Here is a 13,419-nt window from a genome sequence, read left to right on the forward strand (position 1 = left end):
ATTTTCCTAATTATACCTAAACAAGCCCTTATCAGGTTACAATGCTGGGGGGGGGGGGAGAGATGACTAATGATTAGTGCAGGAAGAACACAGGCATCATGACCAATAGACACTGGCAACCTTATCCTCTGAATTTGCCTAACCCTCTTCTTAAAAATAAATCAATTTTTATTTTCCATTTATATACTTTCCAATTATTTTTGAAATTGTAACATTTTCAATTTCGACTCCCTTCCCCCTCTTTCTGCAGTTCCTTACATTTATTTTCGTCTTTTCCTGCATACTTCAAATTGTCTTAACTTACCCTACTTCTTTTATCTGTCTATTCTAAGATATACCATATATACATACACATACACATTCATACACACACACACACATACACAGTACACATAAAAATACACAAATATATACATATGCATGTATATGTATATGTGTGTGTGTGTATATATATACATATATAATATGTACACACACACATATGTACGTGTATGTGTAATATATATATATATATGTGTGTGTGTGTGTGTATGTATATAATTGACAGGGACGTGGGTGGTGCTGTGGGTAAAACCTCAGCGCCTAGGACTTGCCGATCGTCAGGTCGGCGGTTCAAATCCCCGCGGCAGGGTGCGCTCCCGTCTTTCGGTCCCAGCGCCTGCCAACCTAGCAGTTTGAAAGCACCCCCGGGTGCAAGTAGATAAATAGGGACCGCATACCAGCAGGAGGGTAAACGGCGTTTCCGTGTGCTGCGCTGGCTCGCCAGATGCAGCTTGTCACGCTGGCCACATGACCCGGAAGTGTCTGCGGACAGCGCTGGCCCCCGGCCTCTTAAGCGAGATGGGCGCGCAACCCCAGAGTCGGACACGACTGGCCCGTACGGGCAGGGGTACCTTTACCTTTTTATGTATATAATTTAAAAAAACACTGTAGGTTTTACTAATAATCCTGCCCATGTCTTAATGTGTTTCCTTTTTGGTAAATACCCAATAAACCACCTCCATTCCTTTCTGTTCTCCCGGCTTCTCATTCTTCTGGCAAGTTTCGCCATTTCCGCATACTCCATTCGTTACTGTATCCTACCTTCTTTTGTCGTTGCCTTACCCTCTTTTTAAAAACATCCCAGCCTCTTTCGGAAGCCGCTTCCATAGTTCTAGCTATGCCCTCTTTCTAGTCTGCCCCAGGCCTGACAATACAGTACTCGGGAGGCACTTGATCAGGGCTCCCTGTGTTATTAATGAGGCAAATGTTTCCTCTTTAATGTCTCATCCCCCCCCAACCCCTCGCCTTGCTTCTTATTGAACGTTGGGGGGGGTTGTTTTTGTAAAGACGCTTAGCGGCAAGAAAATGAGTCCAATGAATTTCACTCATAATAATAACAACAACAATACTGTAATAATAACAATAATAATATAAGGCTTACCTCTTGAAACTCATAGAAATTAAAGAAAGCAGGCGACCTAATTCTCCCCTTTTCCTTCTTCGCCACTCACCTCAGGAACAGAAAGCGAAACCACGCAGCCGGCGCTTCAGCGGGAAACCGTTGAAAGGCTTCGCGCCTGCGCACGACGCCCCGGGGCGCGAGAGCGGCGAGTCCCCTCCCCGCGCCATCCAATCAGCGGCCGCCGCGCGCTGCGCGAGCGAGGACGACTCGCGTCTTTACGCTTCCTTTCTTTTTTTCCTTTTTCTTTTTTGCCTCTCCCAACGGCAAAGCCCCCCCGCGTCGAGTGGCCTTAGGGCGCATGCGCTGTTCTGGCAAGGGGAGAGGAAAGAGGGTAAGTGTCAAGCTCTTCCTTCCTGTAGTCCCTTCCGGCTCCCATCCGAAGGGCGCCATGTGCGGGGAACTGGCCTAACGTGACGACGATAGAGATAGAAACAGAAATGAAAGAGAAGGAGAAAGTAGAGAAAGAGCCCCTCTGATCTCACGCGAACCACTCGAGGGCTTCCAGACCCCGCTTTCTTGGCACGGGTTTCCCCCACCCACCACCCACCGACCTTCAACTGCGAACCAGAAATGTTAAGACATGCCGCTTTCTTCCCCTTAGCGGCAGGCCGTCCGATTCTGCCGTTCTGGCACCCTCCCTCCCGCTTACGTCATGATTTCGCGCACGCGCGCTTGGCGCCCGCGGAATTACGAACGTCGGCGCTTGGGTGCCGTTGTTCACCTCAGCGCGGAAGGCCTCGCGACGCCGCCGCCGTGTCGTCTGAGGGACCCAGATGGGTCTGCGCCCACACATTCGGCTTGGCTCCCTTCGGTGAAATCTCTCTTTCTTTTCCCCCACAAGGCGACTCGCAAGAACCTTTGCTAGAGCCCTAGGGAGGTAGAGTGGGAACGGGACATCGTAGGGTCATCTAGTCCAGCCCTTGCAATGCATGGCATCTCAGCTGAAGCATCCGTGACAGGTGGCCATCCAGCCAAGGAAGGAGAATCCAGCACTTGCTGTCAGAAAGAAAGGACTTCTGGAGGTTGGTTGGTCAGTTGCACCAAGAACCATAGCTGTCAACGTTTCCCGTTTTTTAAGGGAAATTCCCTTATTCCGAATAGGATTCCTCGGAAGACAAGGGAAAAGTTGACATCTATGCCAAGAAAACGAGCGAGGAAACAAAAGTCTTTCGGGACCTTTAAAGACCCAAACATAGAGTTACCAGATTTTTTTCAATAAATCCGGCGACACTTAAAAAAAATTTATAAAGATTGTTTGTTTTAAAAAGAGAAAGAAATAAGAAAGAAAAGTCAACACCACAGATCAAAGTTTGCTTTAAAACTGAGCTTTGGTTAATTTAAAAAACAAACAAACCCCACCATGCAATGTATTAAATCCGGCGGAAGAAATCCATGCAGACGCGTTCGAAAAAATCTGAGCGTTTTTCCTCCCCCCCCTCCCAAACTCTCCTGCATCCAGTTAGCCTATGGTTACCATATTTTTTTCAATGAAGCCTAGCTCCAGGCTGCTGAGACTGCCACTGCCAAGTTTCCCGGGGACATTTAATGAAATCCGGGGATGGAATTTGTCCAGGGACAGATTTGCAAATCCGGGGACTGTCCCCGAGAACCAGGAACATCTGGTAACCCTACCCTAACAGGTTTTTTATGGCATAAGAAGCTCTCGTGGACTAGAGTCTGCTTCACCAATGGCACTGCAAGGGGTTGGACTAAATGACCCTGGGGGGTGTCCCTTCCAACTCTACAATTGTGTGATTCTCAGATGTTACCCTCTTTTGGCAGGTGCAGCAGGGAAACGACTCTAAGAGCAGTGGGGTGTTTGCATGTGTTAAGCTGGCAAAGCTTTTGCCCAACGGTTTTTGAATCGCGCTACTGGGCTGCAACCCGATGTGCACTTACGGTACTTGGGAGTAATAATAATAATAATAATACCCTGCCCATCTGGCTGGGTTTCCCCAGCCACTCTGGGCGGCTCCCAACAGAATATTAAAAACATGATAAAACATCAAATATTAAAAACTCCTCTAAACAGGGCTTCCTTCAGTTGCCCTAAACAAGTTAACACAGCCTTACGTGGCAATCTTCTGAACGCAGCAGGGCTTGCTTGTAGGTAAAAGCCATAGGATTATGCTGCCAGTTATGGATCCTCAAAATTGCAGTCTCCACGCTCGCATTTTACACAGTATTTCCAATTACACAGAATTCTCTGTAGAAAGAGAGAATATGAAAGTTGCCAAGCCAATCTCTTTGTCGAGTTAAGTGTTCTGGCCAAGTCCACTGAGTAGATCTTGTCATGGCCACACTGAAGACTCTTGAGTAAGCTTAGCAGTCAAGGAATAAGAGGAGAGATCCTCTTGGGAATCGCAGCTTGGTCAAGTTGAAAGGACTCTGTGAATTGAAAACAGAGAAGCCGTATGTACCCATGTTAACGATGAAAATCCGTTAATAAAAAATTTAATAGTTAAAGTTGCAGGAAGCAAAGAATAGGAATAAACAGATAGTTCTCCAAATGAATAACGAGAGGTAGAAAGTTGATTCCCACAAGGATTGGTATTGACACTTACTTTGGGAAGTCAGTTCACACAGGTGAATCATGAGCAGGCTGGTCTAAAAGCAACACCCCAGCAGGCCATGTGAGACGGATGCCAGTCAATTCCTGTGCTTTTCTGTAGCTCTAATGCTATACACATTTGCGTCCATTAGATGGCACTGCTTCTATTTTTTTTGGTCTAAGGTGTCCTAGTGAATTCCTTTTTCACCAAATTTCATTTGTTTCAGTATACCAAAAGTTGGCCTCATGCTTAGACCCTGGGGTAAGGCTTGCTTGCAATATTGTATTTAATGTTTAGGATGATTTCTTATGTGTTTTATGCACATGCATCAAAATGTGGTTTATTCACACAACAAAACACATGGACTACATCTCCCAAAGCCAGCAGTGCCAATAGTGAGGGATGATGGGACTTGTAGTTCACAACATCTGAAGCATTGGCTGCTCCTGATTTGTAGGCTTGGCAAGGTAATGATGTGCTGCTTTGTGACAATGTCCTGTAAAGCCCAAAAGCCTGGCGAATGGGAAAGTTTTCATTTGAACAGTTGCACATCTTAATTGTACTGTATTGTTTTCTGACCAACACAGCTACCACAATCGGGAACTTCTGGACATAACAGTTTAGGGAATGAGCTGGAGGCTCCCAGTTCAAGACTCAGCTCAGCCACAAACTTCCATGGGGTGGTTTTAAGGCAGCTGTGGGGAACGTTTGGCCCTCCAGATGTTGCTGAACTACAACTCCCATCATCCCTGGCCATTGGCCATGCCTGCTGGGGCTGACGGGAGTTGTAGTCAGATGCATCTGGAGGTTCCACAGATTCCCCACACCTTGCCTCAAAGAGATGGATGCGTCTCATCTTCCACTTGCCTCACTCAGGATTACTGAGCTATGCATGCTAAATGCTTTATCCTTCTGTTTTAAGAAACCCCTGCTCTGTGCAGTTTGTTACAGTACTCAATTCATCTCCTGATAATCAAGAGTTTCTCAAAAGCAGCGATTTCTTGAAAGGCAAAGAGCCTGCCAGACCCACCGTTCTAACCATCTTCTGACATACTGTCGCTAGTTTCAACAGGATGCTAATTGTGTGTGAGAGTTTTGTCTGCAAAGCTGTAATATAAGAAGTAAGCATTCAGACTGTTTGCATAATAAGGTCGCTTGCAGTCTCAGGCTGCAGTCAGGCTGCAGAGACTTGACGGGAATAAGTTCGATTGAACTCAGTGGGGCTTAACTTCTTCGTGGTCCCATATAGGATTTCACTGTTACTGTAGTTTCTTCCCATTCATCAACTCTTAAGATCCTGTGCATAAATACAAAGCTGTGTTAACTTAAAAATATGTATATTAAAGATTTCCTTGGATCACAAAAGTGCATACATCATCTCTGTTTTCAGATCATAAAGTCCTTTCTACAGGCCAGTTCTATTCAATGTGAGAGACCAATGTTGTAGACAGTATAAGGTGGGCGGGGGGAGACGTTGAGAGGGAGAGAAGAGGGGGATATTAAACTTTTATCCCTTCACATAGCGTACGTGCAAGGGTTTTGTGTCAGCGTCACACGGGTAGGTTCTCTTGTTTTTAACTACATTATCTCTGGCACAATACAGAAGAGTAGCAACACAATTTCATTTGCAGAAGGGTAACCGCAGAGAAACTTAGAGCAAGGCAGAGGAGAAAGAGAGCCCTAAATTAGGCTACTAATAAATAGGCTGCTATAAGAGGGTGGGAAAGGGTGAAGTGAGAAAAATAACAAGGGGAAATGGGCATCATCAAAGGCAAAAGGGAAAGTGCCAGAAAGGGAAATCAGGAATAGGAAGGGACTATTGCAAGGAAGGGTCAGGAACAGATGAAGGCTGCAGTCCTTTACATATCCCTGAGTTCAAGCACCAGTTAACATAGTGGGACTTACTTCTAAGTAAGCATGCATAGGGTGCATTAACATTAACATAGTGGGACTTACTTCTAAGTAAGCATGCATACCAAGAGTTTAAAAGGGCTGTAAATGAAGATTGCTAAAAGAATGCTGAGATTTTTTTTTTATATAATCATTTTTATTAATTTTCAATTACAATAATCCAATAATAGCCTCATTATAAAAATGCCAAATTGTAATACAATTACTAATACCAGTCATTCAGATGCCAAATTATGTAAATTAGGTAATTTAAGGGCCCCCCTCCCCGCGTGCTAGAATTGATGGTTTGATTACAGTGGTGCCCCGCAAGACGAAAAACTTGCTAGACGAAAGGGGTTTTCGGTTTTTGCGTTGCTTCGCTAGACGAATTTCCCTATGGGCTTGCTTCGCAAGATGAAAACGTCTAGCGCTTTTTTCTTAAAGCCGCTTGAAGAGGCGCAGTTGCGACAGACCGTGCTTCGCAAGACGAAAAACATCGCAAGACGAAAAGACTCGCAGAACGAATTAATTTCGTCTTGCGAGGCACCACTGTATTTACTTCATTTCTGCATTCCAAAATCTTATTAATTTCAATTACCTCCAGTCCAAATAGCAATCCCTTATACAACAACTGCAGTATTAACGAATTCCATTCGTAATGACACATTAAATGATTTATAAATCTACAGGTGAAGCATTAAAACTACCATATATCCTTGTTCTTCCTATGTGTGGCCATTATTCTGTCTGTGATGTTTCTTTCTGTCCTTGTAAAATATTATGTCTCTCTTTTCCCAGTTGGTTGCTGCTCTCCTTCATGCCTTGGGCGGAGCTAATATCCCATTGTTGTTTCAGAAGTTTGCTTGTTTGCTGTTTGTTATTTTTTATCATCAAATGCTATTTGAATCATTCGTACTGAACGGAATAGGGATTTTTCCACCGTAGCAAAATGTGCTTTGTCAATGTACTTTGGCACAATCCTGTACATGTGAGAGAGCCAGTGTGGGGTAGTGGTTAGAGTTTTGGACTAGGACCAGGGTTCAAATCAATAAGAATCCCGTGTGCTCAGATTTCAGTCCCATTGCGTTCAATGGGGCTGACTCTCATGCAAATATGTGTAGGATTGCAGCTTTATAATTTTTATTTCCGTAAAAATCCTTTATTGTAATTTAAGTTTCATCACAAGAGACCTCAATTATATTTTATGTTGATCTCTGCAGCTGATGTCCTCGTACTGCCAGAATATTTGTGACGATGGGAGTGACCAGCCTGTGGCAAATCCTGGAAGCTGTAAAACAACACGTCCCCCTCAGCAGCCTTAAAGGAAAGACCCTGGCTGTTGATTTAAGTCTCTGGGTGTGTGAAGCACAAACAGTTAAAAAGATGGTTGGGATAGTCAGAAAACCTCACCTTAGGTACGTACAATGCTACTGTCTTACATTATTGTCAGCGGCATACAGATTATTAAATTCTTTGCTTACCTGCTAATGTTTTCCCAAATCTAAGGTATAGCTTAAATATTTTTCTAGAACTTGGAAGGAAGTTTATTTCCCCTGTTCTCCCCGCTCCTCACCCAGTTCTTGAGCAAAACTCAAGGAGAAAACAGTGAATGTAACCAATCCCATATTTATTTGCTTATCTTCATTGCTACCTAGCAAGATAAGACAAGATGATCTTGGACTCTGCCAGATTGGTTAAGAAAAATCAGTTTATATGCATTATACAGTGGTACCTCGGGTTACATACGCTTCAGGTTACAGACGCTTCAGGTTAAAGACTCCGCTAACCCAGAAATATTACCTTGGGTTAAGAACTTTGTTTCAGGATGAGAACAGAAATCGTGCAGCAGCGGCACAGCAGCAGCAGGAGGCCCCATTAGCTAAAGTGGTGTTTCAGGTTAAGAACAGTTTCAAGTTAAGAACAGACCTCCAGAACGAATTAAGTACTTAACCTCAGGTACCACTGTATATCCAGTATAACGCTGTGACACCAGATGGCGCTGTGGAGGCCTGTCTTTCCCTACCAGATTTCCCTGTATGAATTTACAACACGTTTAACTGAAGCGTGTCTATGACGTGTCTAGATCCAGCCCTTGTTACTGGTGACATTATTTTTGTTGTGTAGAGAATCCATGGCTCCCACAGCCATTAATGATAAGGAATAAAGGACGAAGTATAGTCAAGGATGGATCACTCTCAGAAGCCTCTTCTCCAGTGAACTCCAAATACGGCTCTCAAATTCTTGCTGCGTGCCTCCTTTCCCAGCCCATAATTCCCTATGAAGTTTCACATTTCCATATGTAGTGATTGCTTCACATATTTGGGCGTGTTTGATAGGCAATATAAAAAATGGACACAGGGATAGTGACTGTTGATCTTGCATGAATGTTGTACATCATGGTTTTTTTGTTTGTTTTTTTGTTTGTTTTTAAAAAGTTAAATATAACTGATCTGTCTTAACAAATATTTGGCCAACTTTAAATCCATTGTCATCGTCATCATTATTAATGCTCATATCCTACCCTTCACCAGATGGGCCCAGGGTGAGCTACAAAAGCACCCACAATTAAAAGCAAGTACGTACGATATTAAAAATCTCAAAAGAAAACCACAAAACTATCCAACAGTAAAGTTTGTTAACAGCAGCAGGGAAAAGCAAGGCAGCAGGAGGCAAGATGTCAACTCAACCAAAGCCCTGGTGGGTCTTGACCAATAAGTAAACAGCACGTGAGACCGGTGTATGATGTACGTCCGAAGGGAAGCGATCCCACAGTTGGTACCCTTCCACAAAAGTGGCTCAACTCTCTTGCTATTGCAGGAATCTTTATTTTCGAGTCTCTCTGTTAACGCTAATGGGAATCCATTTGGTGTTTGTCATGGAGGGAGAGTCCCCAGAGCTGAAAGCAGACACAATGCGAAAGAGGACAGAAGCTCGCTTTGGCCCATCCAGCAAACCCAGGAGGGCAAGAACAGGGAGATCTCGTTTTAAATCTCTACTGAAAGAGGCAAGTGTCATTACCTTTATATATTCACAGGCATAAATTTATTTATAATAAATTTATTTATTAATAATATTTAATTATTTAATGTTTATTTACTTTGTATAATGTTTTAAAAATATTTTAAAATAATATATTGTATTTGACCAAGTCTAGTTTGATTTGTTAATGTTTGTGAACTGCAGAATAGTTATGCTTAATTGACCGTGAAGCATTTTTCATTTTATTTTTTGGGATGGCATTGTTTCAACGTTGCATGTCAATTTTATAGCTCCAGACACGCGTTTGTAAGATTTAGGGTTTGTCCTGACTCTTGTCTATCGTTTATGAGCTTCACCTCCTATTGATTTAATGACATGAGAAGATGTTCTCTGATTTTATAGCGCTGTGCTTTCATACGGCTTGTCTCTTTTAAAGAACTTACGAATTATTGCAGAGCAGCGATCTGCACCTCAATGAAGTGTTTACGGAGCAGAGCACAGGGGGAAAGTTGGTTCAGAAGTTTGTGGCGATTCTTGTGACCATTTGATGGAAGCATGCATAATTTTGCAAAGAACTGAATTTCTGCTTTAGGTCTAACTGCATCTTCTTTTGGGATTTTTGCTTCCTTAGTGCCTTGAAATGTTGGAGTGCTTAGGGGTCCCGTGGGTTCAGGCAGCCGGTGAAGCAGAAGCCATGTGTGCTTATCTGAACTTGAACGGCTACGTGGATGCCTGCATCACCAATGATGGTGATGCCTTCCTCTACGGTGCTCAGACAGTTTACCGGAATTTTACCATGAACATAAAGGTACTTTATCGGGGCTTTGTTTCAAAGAGCTTCTTTTTGTAAATAAACTAAAAGATGAAAACCAAACCGGCCTAGAATCGTTCCACGGTCTGCTTAGAATAAGATCCAAAGCCCAGGTAAACAATAATGTTGTTTGCTGGATGCTTAAAGGCTGACTGTGTTGGCATGTGGCAAAATTCTCTGGGGAAAGAGTTCTATAATTGGTTTGGAATAGAGTAGTTGCTTTGGAAGACGATAATCAGGCATCAGAACAACATGACCAGTCCAATGACGTTGATGTTGAAGAATCACTGCTTCGACACTGATGATCTTTGCTTTTTTCCAGTACACTGGCATTAGTTCGCCTGTCTTCCCAATGCCAGAGGGTGTCGCCATCTGACTGTGTTCTTTTGCAGGACCCGCACATCGACTGCTATTCAATATTAGCTATTGAGAAGACACTGGGCTGCAACAGAGAATCACTGATTGGGTTAGCAATTCTACTCGGTTGCGATTATCTTCCTAAGGTAACAAAACAAAACAAAAAAATGTTGACGTTCTGGAGTGAACAGCTGATCTTTTTTCATTAGCTCGTAACCTTCCCCGGACGGGACACTGATCAGATTCTCCAGTTACAGTACAGATTGCTTCATGTCAACTGTCTTTGTATGCTGGTTCCTAGTCATTGTTTCCTAATAGATTTATTTCCCTTCCCCCATGCTTTTCCAAGGCCCTGATCCTAAGCTCTAAGGCTCTGCTGAAATACTTGAGACTAGCATCCAAGTAAACGTGTGCGTAGTGTTGAGAAATGAGATTCCCAACCCATCTTTTGTTCTTAAAGGCGGGGAAATGGAGGTGGATCCTGAAGTGTCCCTTTTGTGAATGAAAGGACTCCTTCCATTCATTGAACAGACCAAGATGCACTGGAGCCTCTTGCTGGAGAGAGGAAGGAAGGTGATTTTCTCTGATTCAACCTGCAGTCCACCATATCGTCTCCCATACTCTTTTGTGGGGTCCTTCAGTCCTCTGGAGCAGCTTCTCAGTGGGCTGTAGGCAGAAGGAGGAATCCACGAAAACGTTTCCCCCTCCACTTCCTCCAGCTGGGGTATCCCAAGAGACATTCATGGGGACTCTTGATCCAGCCAACAGACGAGTGCTACTCAATAAGGATATTTTCATAGAATTGTAGTGATGGAAGGGACCCCAAGGGTCATTTAGTCCAGCCCCCTGCAATGCAGGAATCTCAGCTAAAGCATCCATGGCAGGTAGCCATCCAACTTATGCTTAAAAACCTCCAAGGAAGGAGAGTCCGGAACCTCCCGAGGGAGACCGTTTTGGTGGCATATAGGTAAAGGTACCCCTGCCTGTATGGGCCAGTCGTGACCGACTGTAGGGTTGTGCGCTCATCTCACTCTAGAGGCCAGGAGCCAGCGCTGTCTGCAGACACTTCCGGGTCACATGGCCATCGTGACGAAGCTGCTCTGGCGAACCGGCACCAGAGCAGCACACGGAAACGCCGTTTACCTTCCCGCTATAGAGCGGTACCTATTTATCTACTTGCACTTAGGGGTGCTTTCGAACTGCTAGGTGGGCAGGAGCTGGGACCGAACGGCGGGAGCTCACCCCGCCGCGGGGATTCGAACTGCCGATCTTACGATCAGCAAGTCCTAGGCACTGAGGTTTTACCCACAGCGCCACCCGCGTCCCATTTTGGTGGCATATAGGGCTTAACATTTGAAGCCAGGGCATGTACATTTGGATTCAGAACAAATTTGCTTGTTTGTTCCTTTGGCACAAGCAGTTCTTTGGACTGTGTAACTTTTGCTGTCTTTAGACGGGCTAAAAGGGCTCGGCTCTCATTTGTGAATCAGGCCAGCATTGAATGGGAGTATATGCTTGCTGGAAAAAGAATTTATAAAGCAGGAAGGTGACTGAACCTATACCCAGTTGAACAAATAAGTCACATTGGGTGAATTGCAGCCCATTCTGCAATTCCCTAATCGTTCTTCCTGGCCACACACACATTTTAATTTTCCATTGACTCTGCTTTAAAACAGCAATAATTGCAGTCAGACTACTCTGCTTCGGTCATGTGCGTACAGGCAAAGCACAAACTACTGCTAATTCTATCTAGAGATCTCAGTGAGCCATACTGTGTGAAAGCTTTTGCAATGCCGCTGTTTCAATGCAGGCATACTCCTGCTGCAAACATTTGTGTCTCCTTTGACTCCCGCAACCTCCCTTCAGGTGATGCAGCTGTCTGAACAAAATCTTCCAGTGTTTTGCTGCCAGCTTTCAATTTCAAAATATCGTCCTCTTCATCCAGCCAGCTACTTGCCCTTCCTTCTGTTTCAGTCAATCTGGTTTTTGGGTTTTCTAGCATCAAACCCATGTTTTACTGCAAGATCTCGGGCATGCTTTAACAATCTGATTTGTGAAGCTTTTAAATCTGTTTCTTCCAGGAAGTTGGGTAAAGCAATTCAAAGCTCTTCTGTCTGCCACATGTTTGAAAGAGAGATTGAGCATCCTTTAACGTATTGATTTTACAAAACCAAAAAAATAAGCCTTTGCTTATAATAATTCTTTGCACATTCTCATAATAGTCACCTTCCCTGACCCTGTCAGGCTGTAACTGATTGCACTGTTTGTGAGCAATGCATCTCTCCAGTAATCAGTGTGCTTTTGTGAGAGGATGTTTGCCTTTTGATTCTCTTTAGTATTTGTTTCACATTTGACCTTCCACCCCCATTTTAACTTTGCGTCGCATCGGGGAGTTGGAAAGGGACATTGGGGGTCATCTGCTCCAACTTTACAACATCCCAACCAGACAGAGGAGCTTCACACATAATTTGCTACAGGTCAAACCAACGTGAATGTTAGTCGCTCCTTTCCACGTTGACCACATTTTGGCTGCTGCAGCAGATAAATGTCAAAGCCGCCCATTGCATTTTAAAAAATGTGTACAGGCATTTTTTTCATTCAGTCATTTGTTGTTTGGACCATCACTGTCATTTCAACCACCTGCCGCGTTGATGATTTAACAGTTTGTATGAAAGATACTGCAGGAAAAGTTTCGTATTTGCACTGCAGTGCTCAAAATGCTGCTGTAAATTGCTACGTCAATGTGTGTGATATTCTCTTGTCTCTTAAAGGGAGTTCCTGGAGTTGGAAAAGAACAAGCTTTAAAGTTGATTAAGACTGTGAGGGGAGAGAGCTTACTGCAAAGGTATATTTTATCTTATCTTGTAGGCTAGAATGTACCAATTGTCAGCTGTACATTTGTGTGAGCAATGTGCGTCATACAGGCCTAATGCTGAGTTGCTTAGTGAAAATTAGCATCCTATAAACCCTGCATGAGTTTTCAGATACATTCCCCTGCTATGGATGACATCCAACATTAGTCATACTTCAAGCAGACTTATTGAAATCAGTGAACTAGCCCACTGATTTCAATGAGTGTACAGTGGTACCTCGGGTTACAGATGCTTCAGGTTACAGACTGCTAACCCAGAAATAGTACCTCGAGTTAAGAACTTTGCTTCAGGATGAGAACAGCAATCGTGTGGCGGCGGCCCGGCGGCAGTGGGAGGCCCCATTAGCTAAAGTGGTACCTCAGGTTAAGAACAGCTTCAGGTTAAGAACGGACCTCCAGAACGAATTAAGTTCTTAATCCGAGGTACCACTGTACTCATTTATACATCAGTCTTTGTCACCAGAGTTCACAGCAGTTTCTAGGTTGATCTCCCGACATACTGGAATACACCTAC

The 13,419-nt window shown here is 43.9% G+C and overlaps 2 protein-coding genes and 1 long non-coding RNA gene across 7 annotated transcripts in view; 1 reads left to right on the plus strand and 2 right to left on the minus strand.

Moving 5' to 3' along the window:
• Positions 1 to 1,704, minus strand: part of SMC6 (structural maintenance of chromosomes 6) — a 34,026-nt gene extending 32,322 nt beyond the window's left edge. Inside the window, exon 1 of one of the 3 annotated variants that reach the window (XM_081189011.1) lies at positions 1,494 to 1,698. The gene's annotated coding sequence lies outside the window, so the exon portion shown is untranslated. Of the gene's footprint in view, positions 1 to 1,423 lie in introns of all 3 variants that reach the window. The other 2 variants (XM_081189010.1, XM_081189012.1) reach the window with 2 other exon arrangements.
• The window catches only part of LOC308584511, a 158,734-nt gene that overhangs the window by 129,470 nt on the left and 15,845 nt on the right, over positions 1 to 13,419 (minus strand). The gene's annotated exons all lie outside the window — the stretch shown is intronic.
• GEN1 (GEN1 Holliday junction 5' flap endonuclease) overlaps positions 1 to 13,419 on the plus strand; it is a 90,315-nt gene that overhangs the window by 63,862 nt on the left and 13,034 nt on the right. The window contains exons 2-7 of one of the 2 annotated variants that reach the window (XM_081189069.1): positions 2,197 to 2,255; positions 7,107 to 7,301; positions 8,704 to 8,890; positions 9,497 to 9,673; positions 10,069 to 10,179; positions 12,805 to 12,878. In XM_081189069.1, the coding sequence (XP_081045195.1) occupies positions 7,141 to 7,301; positions 8,704 to 8,890; positions 9,497 to 9,673; positions 10,069 to 10,179; positions 12,805 to 12,878 (710 nt within the window). In that variant the 5' untranslated portion in view covers positions 2,197 to 2,255; positions 7,107 to 7,140. Of the gene's footprint in view, positions 1 to 2,105; positions 2,256 to 7,106; positions 7,302 to 8,703; positions 8,891 to 9,496; positions 9,674 to 10,068; positions 10,180 to 12,804; positions 12,879 to 13,419 lie in introns of those variants that run through there. The other variant, XM_081189068.1, reaches the window with a different exon arrangement.

This window comes from Podarcis bocagei (assembly GCF_964188305.1).
Source record: "Podarcis bocagei genome assembly, chromosome: 3".
NCBI lineage: Eukaryota > Metazoa > Chordata > Lepidosauria > Squamata > Lacertidae > Podarcis > Podarcis bocagei.